Source organism: Sceloporus occidentalis, unplaced genomic scaffold, assembly GCF_023333645.1.
Source record: "Sceloporus occidentalis isolate IW3139 unplaced genomic scaffold, rSceOcc1.0.p SCAF_6, whole genome shotgun sequence".
In the NCBI taxonomy this organism is placed as follows: domain Eukaryota; kingdom Metazoa; phylum Chordata; class Lepidosauria; order Squamata; family Phrynosomatidae; genus Sceloporus; species Sceloporus occidentalis.
In genome coordinates, this window is record NW_028316986.1 from 105,646,373 (window position 1) to 105,667,751 (window position 21,379).

At 39.1% G+C, this 21,379-nt stretch overlaps 1 protein-coding gene across 2 annotated transcripts; it reads left to right on the plus strand.

The window, feature by feature from the left end:
- The first annotated feature begins 550 nt into the window (after positions 1–550).
- Positions 551–10,126, plus strand: LOC149311228 (putative inactive peptidyl-prolyl cis-trans isomerase-like 6). 2 transcript variants are annotated; one of them, XM_089530594.1, is made up of 8 exons: positions 553–792; positions 1,358–1,453; positions 2,843–3,031; positions 4,342–4,404; positions 5,298–5,445; positions 6,272–6,328; positions 9,421–9,556; positions 9,922–10,126. In XM_089530594.1, the coding sequence occupies exons 1-8, from the start codon at positions 691–693 to the stop codon at positions 10,031–10,033; spliced, it is 903 nt and encodes a 300-aa protein (XP_089386720.1). In that variant the 5' UTR covers positions 553–690; the 3' UTR covers positions 10,034–10,126. The 2 variants fall into 2 exon arrangements, with proteins under 2 accessions (XP_089386721.1, XP_089386720.1); XM_089530595.1 differs by lacking the exon at positions 4,342–4,404 and having other exon boundaries at positions 551–792.
- The last annotated feature ends 11,253 nt before the right edge of the window (positions 10,127–21,379 follow it).

A 21,379-nucleotide genomic window follows, 5' to 3' on the forward strand; every position in this document is an offset into this window, starting at 1 on the left:
TTTCCCTCATGGTACTTAGATTAGAGCTAAGATTAGAATTTAAATACAGCAATGCCACTGACTTATAATCTGGTTTTTCATAAAGTCCCATATGCTTGTCTCAAAAGATTGTGTTGTCTGCAATACCTGTATGTAGGAGATTTTTGGAATACTCATGAGGTTATTTTAATTTAATTTTAATTCTGTAATTCTGTATTCTGTTTCTAAAAAGAAACCTCCTGTTTCAAGTTATGTAATAGGTCATTACATTGATATGATTTGATTCCATGTGATTAATCTGTATTAGAGTTTCAGGAGATGAGGTTGAAAAGGCAGCCAATATTTTGATACATAAATAAAACCATTTTAACCAGTATTGCAGCCTGGTTCTTCCAATGACTTTTAAGTCACTATTGTTGCCACTACTGTGACTTCTTTTAAAAATTAAGGTGGAAAAGCTGAATACTTTATAACATCTCCTTGTGTTAACAGACATATTGACACACAAAGTGGTTGCTTTTGTTGTATAAATTCAAAAGAAACCATGAACCAATCGCAGACCAGCAAAATTCACGGTTAGGCAGAATGCTGGCATCCAACTGGAGTTGCCATGGCGAGTGGGATTGTTTATGTTCCTTTCCCAAAGGACCTGGAAGAAGGGCAGCGTAGCAGTAGCAAGACAAAGTGAAAAGACGGAAATCCTTGTGAACGATGTGGGCTAAAAATGCCAGGGAGCCTGTGAGGCTGCAAGAGGTGGCAGTTGTGGGGCTTCTCACCGAACCCTCCTTTCACATGGCAGCACATGCTGCAGAGGTAACTTTCCTTGCAGGCTTCTCTTCTAGCAACTACAACAGCAGTAAAACGAAGCCACTGGCTATTATCTTCCTTCTGTTCTCTGCAACTGTGTGCTATTTGTATGGGCTGCTTGCCTCTTGTCTTGCACATAACTTACTATAGTGAATGAATGAATGGAAAACAGATCCTGGCTGAATAGTACTGAGGCTTGGGATACTTTTTTTTAAAGGTGTAGTAAAAAATCTTGGTATTTACTGCCTCCATCCTGCCTTTCTGTATGGTGGACTATTGATCTCTGGAAGTCTAGGTTAGATGGGAATCTTTCAGGGATGCTTTAGTTGGGTTGGACAAAGTGGCTCTTGTGGTTCCTTCCAACTCTAAGATTCTCAGCCATTGTTCACTCTCCACTGGCCACAGCATGCAGGAGGAAGGTAAGTCCTACAAAAGGGAAGATGTATCATACTTTTGCAATACTTTTAATGCATCTCCTGATGCAAGATCTCAGTTATGTGTAGTTTGAGAGGAACATTATAAAAAAAGTATTAAAATATTTTAATATTTTTATTTTATCTTTAATATCTAGACTCTGAGGAGAAATTTTCCAGCCAAGATAGCAGAACCTAAAATACTTCCTCTACTGCAATTTGCATGGGATGAATATCTACAGGAGAAAAAGAAGGTATGCTTTACTACTTCTAAAACAAGATAAACTGATCTGAATTAGTGAAATCTTGAGTTTTTCTTGTATATGGTAGACATATTTGCATGCTTAGCTTGGACTGAAATATCTTTCTGAAAATTCCTTGTCCAGATTCTGTTCATAAAAGCAGAAAATCTGCATTACAGTATATTGAGTCCAGATAAGTGTGTGAGCAAACATACAGTATTTTAAACAACGGAATAGATACTATTTAATCGATTTCTATACCATATAATAGTTTGAGGTATCTAAAATTATGATATAGTTCTTGTTTGCTTTAATATTCAAGTTATACTTTGAAGCCCCCTGAAAGTCATATATAGATGCTCCAAAGCAAGCAAGAACTGTCAGTGCCATTGCACATTTTGACATCATGAATCCATCCCTCACTAACTTTACATGTCTTTTTTCTTTCTTTGTTCTTTGTATATGCATGTGCCTTTGAGTCACCTGATGACTTATGGTGACCCCATGAATTTCATAGGATTTTCTTAGGCAAGGAAGACTTGGAGGTGGTTTTTATTACCAAACACTTACACAGTTTATCCCTAACCTATGCATATTTGCTTTAAAATAAGTTCAATGCTCCTTATTGTCTAATAAGACAGAGATAGATGTCCCTTTCCTCATTGATAAACACCCCAGTCTTATCCTTAAGACAACAAGCACTTACTTGCAGACTGGAGCACTAACATCTTGGTTCATGAGCCAAGCCTGAAGTGTTCCATTTTCCTTCTTACATTTGTCCAAATTGTCCAGCTGTTGTAAGGAACATTGCTGAAGGTACATGGATAATATAATCTGGATGTCTGAATCCAAAAATACCAAAGTGCAGTACCAGCCAGGATCAGAAGCAGATAATAGGAACAATTCCTAGCGTAGAACTCAGACAGGCACTCTGTTTATGGTCAGATGAAAGACACACTTGGTTCTGAATCCAGTTGCTGTCCTGCATGTATGTAAGTTCTCTTACAGAAGCAGTTGAACATTTGTTGTCCAATCTGGATCAACTATTTAAAGATTGTGAAAGTGGAGGTGCATGTGAAGTGCCATTGCACATAAATCAACATGTGTATTCAGCTAAATATCTAGTGCATTGGTACAATTGCATAATGCCAACATTTAACACAATGAGTGTATAGCAGAACTAATGCACAACTCCTACAAAACCTCAGTTTAGGATCTCGATCTTGAAGTGCTCAGAAATAAGGGCAAGGGTCTGCCCTTCTCAGTGGAAACACGCCTTACATTTTCAGATGTCTCTTTCTCTGTGTTATTATTGTTCTCATCCTTGTAAAATCTGCATGTTGAATTTATTACTTTACATTTAAATATGCATTGACTTGATATTTTGCCTTCTGATCACAGGAGCTGAGAGGAGAAACATGGGAGTATGCATCCAATGTGATGTGTTTCATTGATGGTCAGCTCCTTGGAGATGAGAAAATGTTACTCAAATGGGCTTATGATGTTTGGGATTATAAAGACTTTAAACCAACAGCACTTTATGAAGCAATTACACAGGATTTCCTCACTAAATACATGAGAAACAAGAAAGTAGGTTCAAAATATGCCCTGGATCTTTAAATGTGCACTTCATGTTGTTCCTAAGTGAATGGTAGACATGCAAAGTCTTATTTATTAACTATCTGCTATTGCAAGCAAGACAAACTGTGCAGGATGTCTGCTGTAGGCATCCTATGATAACACAATGAGCTATGGTTTGGAGGGCATGTGCTATGGGCTTGCAATTTCACTCTTCCTTTCACCCATGCCAGTGCCTGCTTCTGATTTCTTCTTGTTATGGTTTGATGTGGTGTCCAAATCAGCCAAACTGAGTAGGAATGAGATTGTAAATGGCTAGTGCTTATCAAAATTTGACTGATTTTGATAGCACAGCAAACATTGGTTATAGCAATGTGTATCTGCAAGTTAACAGCACATTCCCAATCCTCTAAAGCAAGGATGGGCAAAAATGCAGCCCAGTGGCCAACTTAGAACAGCAAGACAAATTATTGTATATACTCAACTATAAGTCAACCTCATGTATCAGTCAAGGGCAGGTTTTGGGGCCCAAATTATGTAGTTTGATATGGCCCATGGATAGGTTGAGGGTAAAACTTAGGGACATGTAACAAAGAATCTAAAGGTTGAAGCAAAGGAAAACAATGCCATAAAACTTACAAAATTCCAGACGCATAACTGTTTATACTGGCGTCACTAGGGTTGATGTCACCTGGCACAGTAACTCAAGGTGTCACATACCCACATTGACCTTTGCCCATACCACACCATGCAGAATCTTTAGTCATGTTTTTTGAACTAATGTTACTCATTAATCATAATTCCTCCATATCACTGAATGCCATGGTAATAGTTGTGACATAAAACAACTAGCAAAATTAAAATTATACCTTTAAATTACAAAACTATATGCACAGAATGCATTTACATATACATAGTTTCATAGTGGTTGAAGTGAAAATTTGGTAACATGTGATGTCTTTAAAGAAAACCTTTTTAAAAATTAATTAACCAGTGCTTCCAGGACAGATTGTACTCTTGCTTTTCACCAGGGGATGATTCCTTTTTTATATGAGTTAAAATACAGTACATACATATACTGTATACTTATATACATGTACTTCTATACATTGACCCATGGATAAATTGACCCAGATTTTTTGGTCCATTTTTGGATTAACAATTCTAAACGTATACATGAGTATGCACAGTAGTTTTTGGTTTCTTTCTAACTGTAATTCAATCTTTTACCTTCTGAAACATGACTAATTATTAGAAGGGAGAAGTTTTATTTAATGATTTGGTGTATTCTACTTTGACCTCTGGGTTTGTTATCTTGGCAGCACATATTTGTGTATCTGGAGATAGCTATTCAAGAGGTGATTGTTGGAAAACTACTGTTTGAGGTAAGTTGGACGAGAACTATCAAACCTTGGCATTTGATGCTCACCATTCAAGAAAAGCAAATGCTTACATGTTTAAAATGCATTTTAAAATGCTGAAGGACATAAGAACTTTACACACAAAATTATCCATCTGAGGGACTGCTTAGATTCTATGCTTGGTAAGGTAGATGGCAGTAGGAAAAGAGAAAGACTGCATTACAGGTAGATAGACTCAATCTGGAGTCTCCATCCTTGGAGGTCTTTAAAAGAGGCTGGATGGCCATCTGTCGGGTATGCTTTGATTTAGATTTCCTGCATGACAGGGGGTTGGACTGGATGGCCCTTGTGGTCTCTTCCAATTCGATGATTTTATGATTTTATGAATCTAGGAAGCCATGGGACTACTGTATTATTTATCACATTTTTGTAATATCTGTGACATTACAGCCTTTGTTCATGCTACCTCAACACGTGCAGCATTTGGCACTGCCCACCTAGTACTGCCCAGTGTGTGCCTAGTTTGGCATGCACACACACACACACACACACAAACATCTTCCAAAGAAATATACAGTAAATTAAAAAGAATGTTATCCAAAAGGGCCTTTTTTTCAGTGGGTGGGGGGTGGGGGTGGGGAGATGTCCTGATTCAGGCCAGACAGATCACTGGCAAATGAAAGTGATTAATCTTCCATGCCTGACAAACCATCTCCCACCATGATAACAACAGAAAAGAGGCAACGTTGTGTAATAATTCCCACAAAAGATGCTATTAACCAGCAGTTATTGCAGTGTTTGGTTTCATGTGATAAAGTCCTTCATGCAGTGCTTTTCTCCCCACAGATATAACAGGGCCATTCCTTCAGAATGACCTTGTGGAAACTTATCACATGCTTTTTCTCTCCATTGTACAGCTGTATTCTGATATCTGTCCCAAGACATGTAGGAATTTCAAGTACTTGTGTACAGGAGAGAAAACAAACACTGAATCTGGAAAAGTTCTCACTTACCAGGAGTCTATCTTTCACCGTATTGTCAAAAATGGCTGGATACAAGGAGGAGGTGGGTGTTGTTCATACAATAAAAGTATGTTGCAGTTTATGGCCTAAATGTAGTTTTTAATCCCAACTATACTAGACACAGTGAATCCATTAGACCAAAGTCTAATGGATTGTGTTTTGGTTGGAACTAATAATTGGTGTGCTAGCCAGCATACCTTATTGTGTCCTTCACATCCATCATCATCTTAAAAACAAACAAACAAACAAACAAAACAAGACTCTAAAATGATAGTAATATTAATGCAATAGTAGTATCTATGCACTGGGCTAAAGGAAGCCTTGCTTATACAGTACCTCTCAAAATCTTGAAAACAGACCAAGGTAGTGGTATGCTGCAACCATGAATGGAGCGTACCTCACCAGAGTGGACTTCCACATTCATTCCCCCAGAACTAGATGAGTTGATACATCCTTCTATGTGCACACAGATCTTCCTTACATTGAAGAGAATAAAGCTGATGCGCAGAAGGGATTTGGATGAACACAGAAGACGCAAACACATTATAATTTCTCACTGGAGGCAGGGAGAAGGACTTTTAGCAAGAATATTTTAAGCAAAAAATAATAAATCATGGGACTGGGGGGAAAACAGATTGAGAATTTTTATACAGACATTATTATATGGAAGTCTTTTACACAGATGGAGCCAGATCTAAGAAAATAGCCACTGGCCACTCAAAACAAACCTGTACAAAGCACCAGAATATAGAAGAAAACTGCCTTTTGCCTTTCTTGTTAGTTAATGTTGTTAAATTATATTTAATAGAGCTTCATTTCAGCCTCTTTCCAATAAAAATATCTTAGCTATTTATTTATTTTAAATTTAGACATTCATGGAGGAAGAGGAAATGGAGGCGAGTCGATATATGGACCTATCTTTGAAGGTAGTTGTATCCTCTTGAAATGTGCTAGTAGAACCAAACTAGGAAGCAAAAATCCATCGGTGATGCCTTTATTGGCCAACTGAATTGCACAATATACTTGTTGCAAGCCTTCAGAACTTCATGGCTTCTTCATCAGGCAAGTTGTTACAAACCAAATGGGAGAAAAAAATTGGAGATGTTAGATGCCTGCATGTTGTTTTAGTCCCTAGTGAAGATGTTATGCTGGAGAGGATATCTTTTACAGGCAGGCTCCTCCTCCTCTTGGCTATGCGCAATAGGGACATTTTCAAAGTCCAGGATATATAAAGTTTTGGCTTCATGGATGTAGCCAAAAGATACTTCCTGAACATAAAGTGTATCCTAGTAAAAGAAATGAGATTAAATGAAACAGTACAAATTCATCTGTATTGTAGTTACTTGCTGGAAGCTCAGAAGTCAGTACTGTAGTGCTCACATGAAACCTACACATCAGCTCAAATACTCATTTGTGCATTACATTTCCCTTATAGCACTTTCACTTCCTCCACAAAAGGGGAACAGATTTTGTTTGTGAATAGACACAAAGGGAACTTAAAGCCTCATGTAGAGAAAGTGCAATTTTGTGCTTCTTCACAAGGTGCATCTAGTTTTGCTCAGCTTATGGCAGGAAATTTTGAACTAGAACAAGGGTAAGGAAATGAGAATTGGAAAAAAGTTAGATTGTAGTTCTAAGTAAACCTGTCAGTGAGTATCCTGTTGGAATTAAATATATGACAGAGCTCCTTTCCAGACTGGTAGTTCCAATTCCTTTGGTTCCTGTCACTCACCTTGCCCCTTAAGATTCCTCCCTGGATCTGATACTTGGCCTCAATGTGATCCCTATATGGACAAGTGGATTCAGTGTTCAGTGGGTCAATGTGGTAAGCATGGCCAGACTCTCAAACCTAACAGGAACAGCCAGGCACAGTTGTAAAAAAGAACACAAAAATAGTATAAGTGTATTAATACACAATCAGATCAAGCCTTAACCCCTGATCTACTTAATGATGCACAGCTTCCAACCCTGCTATTCAGTTCTTTCTCCCTGGCAGACTGTCCTGTCTTTGGGACAGTACACACGGGCATTTTGTGATGTCCTGACGCCAAAATTCGGGCTCGCTGTGGCACAGCATCTATATGCGCCAAGCCCTAATATCGGCACCATTACATCACAAGGCTGCAGCCCCGTCCACATGGGGCAGAGCCTTGTAACGTAAGGGTGCTGGAGCACCCACACACCTCTGGTGGAAGCGATGTCATAAGGGCTGCAATGCAGCCCTTATCGCGCCACAAAAAGGAACCGCTCTAGGCAGCTCCTTTTTGCTGCGCAGCATCGCCGCCCTGTTTGGTTGCTCCAGCAACCAAAAGTCCAGCAACCAAAAGTAAAGCTAGAGATCAAATCTGAACTGTAGAATGGTATACCAAATTATGCAAGAAACATAATGTTTAGTTTCATGGCGCAGCAAAGAGGGACGGTGTTTCCGTGCCAGTATGTACAGCCCCTACATTACAGCTTTTCCCTAACTCTACGTCAGCCTTCGCCTATCTGCCTTCTGTTACAGACAAGCCTCGGTTTTTGTATCCTTTCTCCCCTACACCCCCCCCCCCACACACACACAATCTATATGACTGGCTGGCTCCAACCAGGCTTGTCCAGCTTCTCCCTTTACAAAATCATAGACAAATATGTTCAGAATAAAAACTCCAGCAACATTTGCCCTATAGGTTATTGCATGCTTGTGTGTATATACCTTCAAGTCACTTGTCATCATATGGGGACCCCATGAATTTCATAGGGTTTTCATAGGCACTGGATACTCAGAGGTGGTTTTGCCAGTTTCTTCTTCTGAAACATAACATACAGCAGTTGATAGTCCAAGCATGTAGTGTCCAAGATCAGATGGGATCAGCATACCTTTATTTTCTCCCTTTTTTGTAGCCCTTCCAGGAATGTATGTCACTGACTTTGGAGAGACGGTTGACATAATAGATTCACAGACATACACACCAACATACACTGCCCAAGCTTGACCTGGGAGTTCAATGCAGCTCTAAAGTTTGCTCACCTCTGTCCAACCTAGTCCCACTGTCACCATTGCATTTTATGTACCTTCCCCCTACCTTATGGTCCAAAAACTATTAGCTTGTTTTGCTCAAGGACAAATAACTTTAGAGCACTTTTATTGTTTTGACAGGTTATGCAACCTTTCCTCCCAAACAACTGGCTGTCTCCTTCATCTAGGCAAAATGCACATTTTAAATTAAGTCAATAAACTAACTGAAGTCTACTTTAGCCTTTTGTTTGACAGATAGTTCACATATTCTTTTTATTACACTTATTTGTATAGTTTTTTTTGTGTGTGTGAGTCACCTGCTGACTCACAGTGACCCCATGGATGTAGAAGTTTTTAAGGCAAGGAATCCTCAGAGGTGGCTTTGCCATTGCCTTCCTCTGAAATATAGTCTATAGTACCTGGTATTAGTTGGTTGTCTCCCACCCAATCACTAACCAGGGCTGATTCTACTTAGCTTCCAAGATCAGAACGTATTTAGGGTACTTAGGCTAGCACTGTTGGGTATGGAGAAACTCAGCATCATGAAATAAAGGCAGTTAGACATTAATTGGCACTAGACAAAGGGATTCCATTTGGGAATCCCTAACATGTATTTCTCACTTGTCTATCTGAAATCAAAAAATATCAGTACTATTTCTCATTGTACTAATGATACTGTAACACACACTAGGGCAGGAGTGATAAAGAGATGCAAAATTTGTTGTTATGTGCCTTCAAATCATTTCTGACTTATGGAGATGCTAAGGCAAGCCTATAATGGGGTTTTCTTGGGAAGATTTGTTCAGAGGGTGCTTTGCCTTCCTTGAGGCTAATAGAGAATGACTTGCCCAAGGTCATCCAGTTGGCTTCCATGGCTGAGGAAGGATTCAAACTCTGGTGTCTAAAGTCATAAAAAAGTAAATTACTCACACACAAAAAAGGGAAGGAAAGGAAGAAAGAAAGAAAATTAAAGTAATTTTATACAATTCTATAAACACTGTGTGTTTTGAATTTATTTAGATGAAAATTTTGCAGTTCCGCATGACAGGAGAGGTGTTCTGGGAATGGTCAACAAAGGACGTCACAGCAATGGGTCCCAGTTCTACATTACACTTCAGGCAGCACCTTACTTGAATGAAAAATATGTGGCTTTTGGGTATGTCTAAGAGTTCTATGACAAATCCTATTTACAAATGTTACAGCTTGCAAAATAGGGGACAGGGATGAAGCATTGCTTTAATGATAAAATGCAACTTTTAAGTTTGTATAGTATAATTTTATTTATTTGGTTACAATGTTATCCTACCTTTCTTCCACCTTTAAACACAAAGCAATATTCAGTGGGTTCTTAGTGATCTGAACGAAGCTGCTATTGCTAGTGATCTCCCATACAAAACTGCTTTGATGCACCAGAGTGCCTGCCCCAGCATCATGTGTCCTTAGACCATGCTATAGCAGTGAGTAGAACTGGGGTGGGATGGGGAATACCTGGTGTAACTTCTGTTTTTCCTCCTTCTTTAGACAGGTGATTGAGGGCTCAGACGTTCTCCGGGAACTGGAAGCAATAGAAACGTTGAACGAGAGGCCAGTTGTAGAATGTAAAATTATTAACTGTGGGGTTTTCCAACCATGACTCTAGATGCTAGTTTTATTTTAGTGTGCTATTGTACTGTGTATTGTTTCCTGATCATAGACTTGGTTGTTGAAAAATGTTTGGCTAATAAAAAGGACCATTTCCACTTTTTAAATGTTTGGTGCTCTTTTCACTTTTTTAGGGCAAAAACCATCTAAGAGATTATGGGGTGTTGAATATGTAGCATGGAGTGAGTATACTGCAATCCCCTAAGGCTGTTCTTGCACCCAATGGCCTTCCCACATACCAAAATTTTTCCCATGAAAAACTGACTCCCCTCACCAGGAGCTGTGAGCAAAAGCAGGGCATTAGTCCCCTGCCACCAGTCAGATGTAGTCTTCTGTTCACTTCCATTTCCCCCCACAAATCTCTGGGCTTGGTGTGACCCTCAGATGGTCCTGGCCTTGGACATTTGGCTCCTGAACCATTTGAAGGTGCCCACCATCCCTGATATAGTATCTAAGGGAACCTACCTACCTTCCTTCCTTCCTTCCTTCCTTCCTTCCTTCCTTCCTTCCTCAGTCTAGAACAGGACCATCATACCTGGGCAGGGGAGGCTTAAACTTTCCCTCCTTCTAGCTATTTTTATCATGTATTCTTCTCCCCAGTATAGATGCTAAAAACAACAAAACTCCATTGGCACCCCAAAGGGATAGATTTACAAAGAGAAAGTGCCAGAGAGGAGATTGTTTCATAGTTTCTGTCCACATTACTTGGAAAAAAGTGAACCTCTTCTGCACACTGTGTATTTAACCTAACGTACATTGTAGTCCACGGCGACCTTTATCCAGAAAGATCAGATTGATACTTATAAAAACATAATTGTGCATATTTAGCAAGATCTAGGTCCTTTTTCTTTTCAACATCAGCCTCTTAGTTTTTGACTGCTTGTGAATCTACCGAATCTTAAAAATTAGTTGTTATTAAATTGTAAGTTTACAAGCTGGGTATGATAGGGATTTTTGTGTATAAGCTAGAAAAAGTTACACATTTTATAAATAGCCTCAGAGGAAGGGGAGAGTGCTAATGGTAATAACAATGCAACAATGTTGGAAAAATAAAGAAATAATGTTAATGCTAGAAAAATTTGTAATGTTTTGCTAAGTGTGTTCAGCTACTTAGGGAGTCTTTGAATTATTCCCATGGTTTAGATAGTCAGAAGTCTGTATTTGACAACAGGTAAATCATAATATGGGCTGGACATAAAACAGGAATTATTAGCTTTCAAAAATGATTTCATCACTCATTAAAGATATATGATGGACTTTGTTAGTAGGGTTGCCAGGCATCCTATATCATAAGAAGCATCTTTCATTTTAGGTCTGGAAAGCTTGTCCCTTACATAGGACTTTTTCACATGGAGGAATGTATCACCGTCCCCACAGAGGAAGAAAGTGGGGCCAATGTGAAAATGCATGAAATTACATAGTAGTTTATCACACGCACAGACGAACACAGCATCCATTCAAAAAAGAACGCAGTGCAAATGCAAATGAATTCATCACATGAGTATGTACCCATCGGCTTCTTCATTGCGAATTAGCGTGTTCGCACATGTGCGGGGAGGAGAGGATCATATCTGGAAAATTTTACACTCCCAGACCCAAGGAACACCCCCCCCCCCGAGTTAGAGATGGAAAGGAACAAGGAGGAGGCAGGAGACATGATCAGGCTCCTCATCTTTACCTCCCTCCCCTTCGCTCCTTTTTCCTTTTTTAAAAAAAAATTTTGTTTATAAATACATCTTACAATACAAACATCTAAAATCTTCTATCCCATTCAAACCTACATTAACATAATCACCTATACACATAACACAAAAACAAAAATACATTATTTCATTCAGTTGCATACATCTAACATAAAACATAAAACACTGTGACTTCCCTTGGTCAATCCTTGAACCGTTTCATTTTTCATTATTCCTGCATATCTTCAATTTATTTTCATCTTTCTGTTTTCTCTTCACATGAATACATTGTTTCTACTCCTTATTACAAATTTAACTTCCGTTGTTTTCCATACTTCCATACTCATCTATATTTTATCTAATTTTATCAATTTTTCCTCATTACTTTTAAATGTCATTTTGTATGTTTGGCCATTTTTTCCTTATAAATACATACAATTTTTCCCAATTATTTGTATCAGAATTTTCCCTTCTTTCCGATTTCTCTGTCTCCTTTTTGTTTTCAATTAGTCTCTTTGAAATTATATCCGCTTCCATCATATCTAATAATTTGTTCATCCATTCCTCAGGCTTAATGTCTTTTTTAATTTTCCAATACCTGGCATATATCAATCTAGCAGCCGTCAACATATAAAAGATCATTTTGCCAAACTGTTTTTCCACTTTTTCTTCTATCATATTAAGTAGTAAGACTTCTGGCCTAAGTTGCAATTCTATTCCAATTATTTCTTTAATCTCCTGTTTTATCATTTTCCAAAATTCTTTTGCTTCTGAACACCACATGTGAAAAAGGTACCCTTTTCTTTAACACATTTCCAACATTTATTTTGTCCTTTTCCGTATATTTTGCATAGTTTATCAGGGGAGAGATGCCACCTGTATATTATTTTCAGATAATTCTCCTTTATATCCTGACAGGTAGTATATTTAAGTCTTTTTTCCCAGGATATTTCCCATTGTCTTAATTCCAACGGTTTTTTACAATCCTTGGCCCACCTTATCATATTATCTTTTATTATATCTCCTTCTAAATTATATTCCAGAAGTTTTTTATATAGTCTGGATAACATTGCCGATCCCCCCCCCCAATATAATTTCTTCTACATTTGTCAGTGTTCTGGTGAAATTACTTGTTTTTTTGTCAGTTCTAAATCTAGGCACCAATTCTAGACACCTTCACTCCTTTTTCCAAAAATAGCTGCTTTCCTCTCAGCAGCCAGGGAGTACAGGAAGGAAAATTGCAACCAAAGATCATGGGAATTGCAGTTTGTTTCTAACGGGGGGAATTCCGTGGCCGAACTAGAGATGCATTTCACACTAATGCAAATGGGAATTGACTGCGAATTCGCAATGGAACAGGCTTTAGAAATTCAATAGTTTTCTGAATTTAGCTACTCTTGGGATGTTTCACGATTGCATTTGGATTGCCTTCCAATTGAGTGTGACGTCATTTGAAATTCTTTTGTGAAATTACGTGAAACACCTTGGATGACCCCGAATTAACCTTCAGTTAACCTTCCAATTTTCCCCATGTGATAAAGTCCATAGACTGGACAAGGCACCAAAATCCCATGATGAGGGGAGCAGATGTTCCTCAAATCTCATCAAATTTGAGATTGAAATTACTAATCTACTAATAAAGGCTGTTAAACATTTTATGGTATGATTAAAATGGATTCAGGATTGTTGATGCATGCCAGAAAAAGGGGAGTTCATCATAAAATAACATATGTATAGAAAATATGAGCAATATACTAATTTCACCAAAGAGATGCATGACTAAATTAACTGAAATTAATACTTTTATATTATATTTAGGTAGAACTCATTCTTGTTAAATATCATGACTGTCAAGTCTGTACATCATGAATTTCAACTGTCCCTTACTGCTGTTTTCAAAACCTAGCAACCCTATATGGCAGGATAGTATTTTAAATGTTTACAGACTCGGGAAATTTTCTGTTTTAAAAACAAAACTTGAGTTTGAACAAAAAATTAATTTCAGTCTTTGCTGCTGCCTTTTGTTTTTGGGAAAGGGAAGCCAGTGTGGTGTAGCAGTTTGTTGGACTATGGCTCTGGAGACTCTCTGCCTGGCCATGGAAACCCACTGAGTGGCCATGGGCATATCATACTTTCTGAACCTCAGAGGAAAGCAAGGGCAAACCCCCTCTGAACAAATTCTGCCAAGAAAATCCCATTACAGGTTTACTTTAGGGTGGCCATTAATCAGAAATTACTTGAAGGCACACAACAACAATAGCATAATCACACCTAAATTCTGTCTGGAGCCTGCCCTTCTGTACTCACTCTGTCTGCACTCCTGCATTCACACACCAGTCTAGTAAACCAGAAACAAAACCATACCAAGGTTTGCCAAAAAATATTTCACTGATATTATTTCATACTGTGGTCATGATGTGACCATAGTGCATTTGGCAAAACAAACTGAAACTGAAAGATTTCAAACTTGGTTCCAAGTTAATTGCCGCAAAAATACAATGCAGAAAAAGCAACCACATGGCATCCAGTTTAAATCCAATAGTGTTTGGTCCATACCATCTCTTTTTTTAAAAATGTATGTGGCCAAAAACATACTGATGAGTCCCACATGTCTTCCCTTTAGAGGAGAAGAGCCATACTCCTGTAACATTTGAGGATATTTTTTTTTTCTGAGTCCAGAGTCAGAAGGTGCACCTGTATCTTGCACACTGGCAAAAGCCTTACTCTAAACAAGAGCACAAAATGCAATGTGCATGCTCATATGTCTCATACGAACCTTAACATCAAAGCTATGCAGACACTGGAAACAAATAGAGCAGCAACAGTATGAAGGAAGTCAGGAACACCACTCAGCTGCAGCACAAAAGTTTCAGCTGCCAATTGCAGAGCTGGTGCATAATATAAACATTGTGCTCTCCTACAGCCACGATAGGAACCGTTTTACTGACAAGAGTTTCAAAGGAGTGAAAATAGGCTTTTATTCTTCTCACTGAATCACTAGAGCAGGTGCAGAATTTGCTTCTTTCAATCCAGCCAAAACTACGTGTTGGGAAATATCAATACTGGGAAACACTAGAGTTAACTTCTACAGACTGTGGATTTGAAAAGAAACCTTGGAACATCTCCATTTCAGTCGGAATCAAACAGAAGAACTTCAGATAGCACTACGGACATCAAGTCCAACCCATTGCCTGCAATTTAATATCAGGCAAAATCCAATTTAGCAAACAGAATGGTTCATGGTTCCATGAGGTCTCCATATATATATTCCAGTTTTATACACACACACACAGAGTAGAATCTCGATTATCCGACATAAACGGGCGGGCTGAGAGTTGGATAGCCAAAAATGTTGGATAATCTGGAGGGTCCAAGAAAAGCCTTGAAATCACAATGAATTGCAAATTTATTGAAGTTTTATTGCAGTAACAGTAAAAGTAACGTTGCAGTAACGTTATAGGAATAACATTGCAATGTATAAACAGTCCTCTAAAAATGTAAAGAAATCACTGAGCAGCAACGTTGGATAATCTGGAATGTTGGATAATTGAAGGTTGGATAATTGAGACTCTACTGTATATATATTCCAGTTTTCATTCTTCACCCAGCACCCCAGACTCCTGAATTCCCACATGTTAAGAAAAATCTAATGCTTTTCACCACAGAATCACTGCTCCTTGAAGCATCCAAGCACACCAGTTCATCTCCAAACACCCCTTCCAGCTCTCAGCTCCCAAGACTTCAGCCAAACAACTCCTCAGAAGCAGAACCTCCTGATCAAATTCCCAGAGAAACCAGGAAATTGGCTTTGGGTACAAAATGGTGTGACAGCATGCTGTGAAGGGAGAAAATTAGCCCATCCTATATTCACTTTATTTCCTCAAGTTAGGACTTTAACACATGAGCCCTGCTCTCACCGCAGTCGTGCTTGTCAGTGTAAATGGAATTATTCCTGTTTGCAGAACTGTTTATCCACATGTCTTCTCAATTGCACGACTGCCACCTTCATGCTTGCTCCCTGTAAACCCCTTAATCCTGCCTCTCTGCCTTTCAGAAGTTTTATTTTTATTTTCATTGTTTCATGCAACTGATTGTGGTTTAAAAGCTGCGTGTAGTAATCTCCTTAGTGATTTTTTCATGTCTCTGATTGTGAATCTGACATCTAGTAATAGACATATTGAGAAAAAGTCCAAAAAATATACAGTTGGCCCTTGTTATCTGCTGGGGTTTGGTTCCAGGACTCCCCATAGATACCAAAATCTGTGGATGCTCAAATTCCTTTAAATATAATGACATTGTAAAATATTGTCCCTTATATAAAAAGGAAAAATCAAGGTTTGCTATTTTGAATTTATACTTGTTAAAAAAAAATATTTTCAAGCTGTGGATGCTTAAATATTTGGGGAAATAATCCCTGGATACAAAGGGCTGACTGTATTATGATGTAAGCTAATTATCTGTTTAAATAGGTAGAAATATGGGCTCCGTCCATACCCTCCAACTGCCCCACTTTAGTAGCAAATGTCCCGATTAATGCTTTGTAATTCCCCTTTTCCAGCTGCTTTTAAAATGTCTTAGGCGCATTACAGACCACCCTAAAGTGGGCGGTCTGCTGCCACCGCCATCATTAGCTACGCCGAGAAGCCCCGGCGGCCAGACCACAAGGCTTCCCGGCGCAGCTAAAAAGGAGCGCTGAAATGGCACTCCTTTTTGGCCCCTGGAAGTGGTGCCGCGAGGCATGCACTCGCAGCGTCACTTCCGCCACGCCATGTCCGGACACTGCATCCGAGACGTAAATATGGCGGCGCCCATGTGGACGGGTGCCGCCATTTACTATGCGCTCTGCACGTCCTAGGAACAGGGCCAGTTAGGAAGGTAAGACCCTTCCTAACCCTAGGACGCGCAGAGCGCGTAGTAAATGGCAGTGTGTAACACACCTATGTTTCTCACTCCTCCTCCCACTTTTAGCCTTTGTCCTTCAGTTACTTCAAACTCAGTTCAAATACAAACATTGGTGGCACTCAACTAGCATGGCAAGAGAACAGGAAAAGGGGGATTCTTGCCCTTCCCAGTAGACTCAGAAACAGCAAACTGTTCCAGTCTCTCCTATCTTACATGTTCTTATTTGGTCATTATTATACATGTATTATATTATATGAAATGTATTAATAAATACATTATATAATTAATAATAAATGTATTAATTAAGTAATATTTATCATTATATATGTATTATACTAAAAAAATCAACTGCACAAATTATTTGCTTCCTGGTACATTTAATGATTAATTTCCTTATCAAGAAAATCCATAAAGGACGTAAAATTGTTTCCTTCTTAAATTTAATTATTTGGTCATTAACAATCTTTGTCTTCTTGACCATACTCTGATGTTACTTGACCACTTGTGTTTCAATTTCTATCTGTGGGCCCGAACAGACAGGCCAAAATAAAGTTGCTTCAGGCCACTTTGGAAGTGTGCAGCTTAAATGTCACATACATCCTAAGAGGCTGGAAGCCACGCCAAAGCCACGCTCCAGTCCTAAGGACTGGAGTGCAGCTTTGGCACAGCTTCTGGCCTCTTAAAATGTGTCATTTAAACAGTATACCTCCAAAGTGACCTGAAGCAGCTTTATTTTGACCTGTCTGTTCTGGCCCTCAGAAATATCTGTGAAATGCCTTTCACACTAACTGACATGATTTCCTCCTATGGAATCCAGGGATTTGCAGTTTAGAAAGAGGTACTTAGATTTCTCAGCTAGTCTAGTGCCTCGCCAAACTGCAAAACACCAGGATTCCAGCGGATGGATGTTGAAGTGGAATCATGGTGCTTTTGTCAGTTATATTTTACTTATTTCACTTTGCCTTTTGATAACTGTGGATAGTCAGACAATATCTTTTGGAACTTGGACTCCATATTCATTTTACCCAAACTTCTGATAACCAATGAGATACTGGGGCTCGACATACCACCCCAAAAGAGTGGGCTGGAGCCACCCATTTTAGCTCTTGAGGGAGCCCGCAGTAGTCAAACCGCATGGGCTCCCTCAACACCAAAGAGAACCCAGAAAAAAAGGGTTCTTTTTGACATGCGTGGGCACTGCCGTCATTGTGCCATTAGTGTGCTGTGGCACGTCAATGACGCAAGTGCGGTGGTCCAATGTATGGACGCAGCACTGCGCTTGCGCCATGATGGTGGCCCCCATGTGGATGGGAGACTGCCATGATGGCGGCATCCGTACGGATTAGCATTCAGGAGCGTGCGGTTGGTGCACTCTCCCAAACCCTAGAATCAGTGCCGCCACACCACTTCCCACCCATCTGTCTCAGGCCACTATTTGTGTAATCCAGACATCTATTGTTTCATTGAGGCAGAGCATACGTAGTTTACTCTCCTACTGAAATGAATGGTATGTGAAAAATTAACTAGGAGCTGGATTTATTTTGTATTCTTAGCAACCCATAGCCATTGTCTTTAGTGATTTTCTGTGTGCTCATTTTAAGATAGTGAAAGTCAATGAGATTAACATCTACCTTGGATTCCAAAACAATATATGGACTAACTGTCTGTGTTAAGTAGGTTATGTAAAATCTAACTTCTTATTTCCTTAGTTCGCTGTGTTGCTTTCTTGTGCTTTTGTTTATCTGTGGAAAGTTTGCAGACTGACTCAGATGTGCACCTGGGAGTTTTCCTTGGTCTTTGTTTCTGCCCTACCTCTAAAGAAAAACACTTGAGCAAACACTTGCACACATATTTGCAGTTTAGGACATACAGTAGGTCCTCCATATCCAAAGATTCAATATAAATTCAAAAAGCAAACCTTGATTTTGCTATTTTATATAAGAGACACCATTTTATTATCCATTGTATTTAAGAGGCCTTGAGCATCCATGGATTTTGGTATTCACAGGGGGCAGGTCCTGGAACCAAACCTCAGTGGATACTGTAAAGGTACCAGAACAGGAGAAACAAACAAACGAGGTCTTTTTTCCAAGATGGCCTTTATTTTGCATGCAAATGGACACAGGGGAATCTTTTCTACCAAAATGTGTCGCCGGACAAAGTGGAGAGCAGCCTTTTATACAGAAGACAGTGCTTAAGTTTCGTTTCCTATGGGGCACCCTCCTTCTGAACTTTCAATAACCCAAGTTAAAAAAGTGTGTTCTTAACATTTAATGAGGACGAAACTCTATGTCTTATCATTTGGCACCGAAAACTGATTTATCTCCCTCCTTGTCTGGGTCAGCTTGGCCTTGATTTGCAGGTGCACTATTATCCTGCCAAAACTCAGAAAGGGGAAGGTGGGGAGAGAAAGTAAGGAGGAGAAAAGGGGGGGGGGGGGCTAACCAAGCCAAAGGAAGAGCTGTGAGAGAGAGGGGGGGTTATCAAACCCTCACAATACCAAGGGCCCACTGTATATATTGATAATAATAATAATAATTTGTTTTATTTATATACCGCTATTCCAAAGATCATAGCGGTGAACAGCAAGTAAGCTAATTAGCAAGTAAGCTAATTTGCCCCCAACAGTCTGGGTACTCATTTTAGCGACCTCGGAAGGATGCAAGCCTGAGTCGAGCTTGGGCCCTTTTGCTGGTCTTGAACTCGCAACCTTGTGGTTTTGAGTGAATCGCTGCAGTACAGGCATTTAACCACTGCGCCACCAGGGCTCCTTGATAGTTATATGTGCATATGCATTCCTAGCATTGCTAGTTGTGCTCCAGATTCTATACCATTTTCTACCTTGATGTGTAAATATATGTGTAATTTCAAAAAGAGGAAGGGTAAAGTTTAATTTCTAAGCACAAGTATACAGGGCAATTCGGATGCATCAACTACAGATGTCAGAAATAATACTTCATGTATTATACTAAAAAACCAATAACAACTGCACAAATGATTTGCTTTCTGGTGCATTTAATTTCCTTATCAAGAAAATCCATTAAAGATTCAAAATTGTTCCTCTTTCAAATATGCTTTTGAAAGCCAGTACCCAAGTAATTAAACTATATGATAAATATATAAAACCTGAACTTTCGTATGTATTAATTGACATATAATCATATAATTCATAACAATTATATGAGAAACATGATGGACTGTTAATTGAATTGAAACTCTTTTATTTATGATGAAACAACATTTACTACTTTCAGTCCTTCTTTAAAAGTCTGAGAGAACCTCTAGCTCACCTACACAGATAACATGTAATGAATTAATCTCAAAATGCTTTGCAAGTTTGGAGTGGAATCAGTTAGCTAATGCTACTGATGGACTGACCCCATCAGCCAAATGGAGATGAGCAATTCCTACTCCCCTTGTAGTCCTTCCCGTGTGCTCTGAAAACATACTCTGCAGATATGAGGGGATTCTTTGGAGTTCATGAAGGCACAGGGGACTGCAGTGAGGAGAAAAGCAGGAGACAAGCTTCTTGTGTGAGCAGAAATCTCCTTATGCAACATTGGATCCCCCCCCCCCCCCCAATTGCTCATGCGGCTCATTTTGTGTTAAGCTTTCCTCTATGGCTGTTTTGATCTCTTGTTTGATATACCTTCTGATACATATTCTCTCTCCCTGACTTGCCTAATAGTTTGTCTACCTTTTTCCCTGATGTAAAGAATTTTTTATATATATAACTGAATGTGAGTTGGAATAATAGCCTTTGCTAAAGGTAGAGGCATGTCCATTTTGGAAACATAAGTAGCTGCGTTACTTAAGCATCCTTAAGTGAAGCATGGTTAAAGTCTGTGTGTTAGGTCAAACTGTGGGAAAGGAAAAGGGGTAGAGAAGTGAAAAAAACTAGCTGAAATTAAGTGGTATCTGCTGGGGTTTGGTGGAAGATGATGATTAATTTCCCACTTCCCCCCCCAAAAAATGGAATGCAAAGTAGCTTACAATTTAAAAGCACAGTTTGATTAAAATTAACTGGGAAATGACATAATGGACAGATTTTTCCAAGTTCCCCCATGAATACAAAAATCTCAGTGCCGTTATATACAATGTGGTAGTAAAATGTTGTCCCATAAAATGGCAAAGTCAAGGTTTGCTTTTTGGAAATTTTAAAATATATATATATTCAAGCTGTGGATAGTGGGATCCGTGGCTATAGAGGATTTACTGTATTACCATTTTCTCTGAGACAGTGAAAATCAAAACTTTGCAGGTAAAATATGAGCCATGGTGAAGAAAGGCTGTGGTTAGAATCTAAGTATAACAGAGCCAGCTGCAATAAACCAGAGTTTAATCTTCTATTGGAAAACTCCTATCTGCTATTGTGAAAGCACTTTGTTCTACCAATGTTACTTGTAAGTATGTGACTCATCTAGAGCATTTGTATAGATCTAATTCTATTAGGCATAGTTTTGTCAGTATACAATGGTAGGAGTTTATCACACATGAAATTTGAACTACAATCCAAAACAAATCTGAAGGGAAGGGGAAGCAGAGTCAGTTCAAATCCAAGGCAATTCACGTGATTAATTATCTCACGTGAAGAGCGGAATTGTGGTCATTCCTGAGGCAAAGCACAGCGAATGCAAAATAAATTATCACACCAGTACATACCATGCGGAGTCACCAATTCGAATTGGCACCCTTGCGCATGCTCACTGGGGCTCTGAACGTATCATGAACCTTTGCATTTCCAGGGTGAAGAA

Coding starts and splice junctions, on each gene's coding strand:
- LOC149311228 (XM_089530594.1), top strand. CDS start 691: ATGTGGGCTAAAAATGCCAGGGAGCCTGTGAGGCTGCAAGAGGTGGCA. Junction 1,454..2,842: donor ATCTACAGGAGAAAAAGAAG/GTATGCTTTACT, acceptor TTCTGATCACAG/GAGCTGAGAGGAGAAACATG. Junction 4,405..5,297: donor TTGGAAAACTACTGTTTGAG/GTAAGTTGGACG, acceptor TCCATTGTACAG/CTGTATTCTGATATCTGTCC.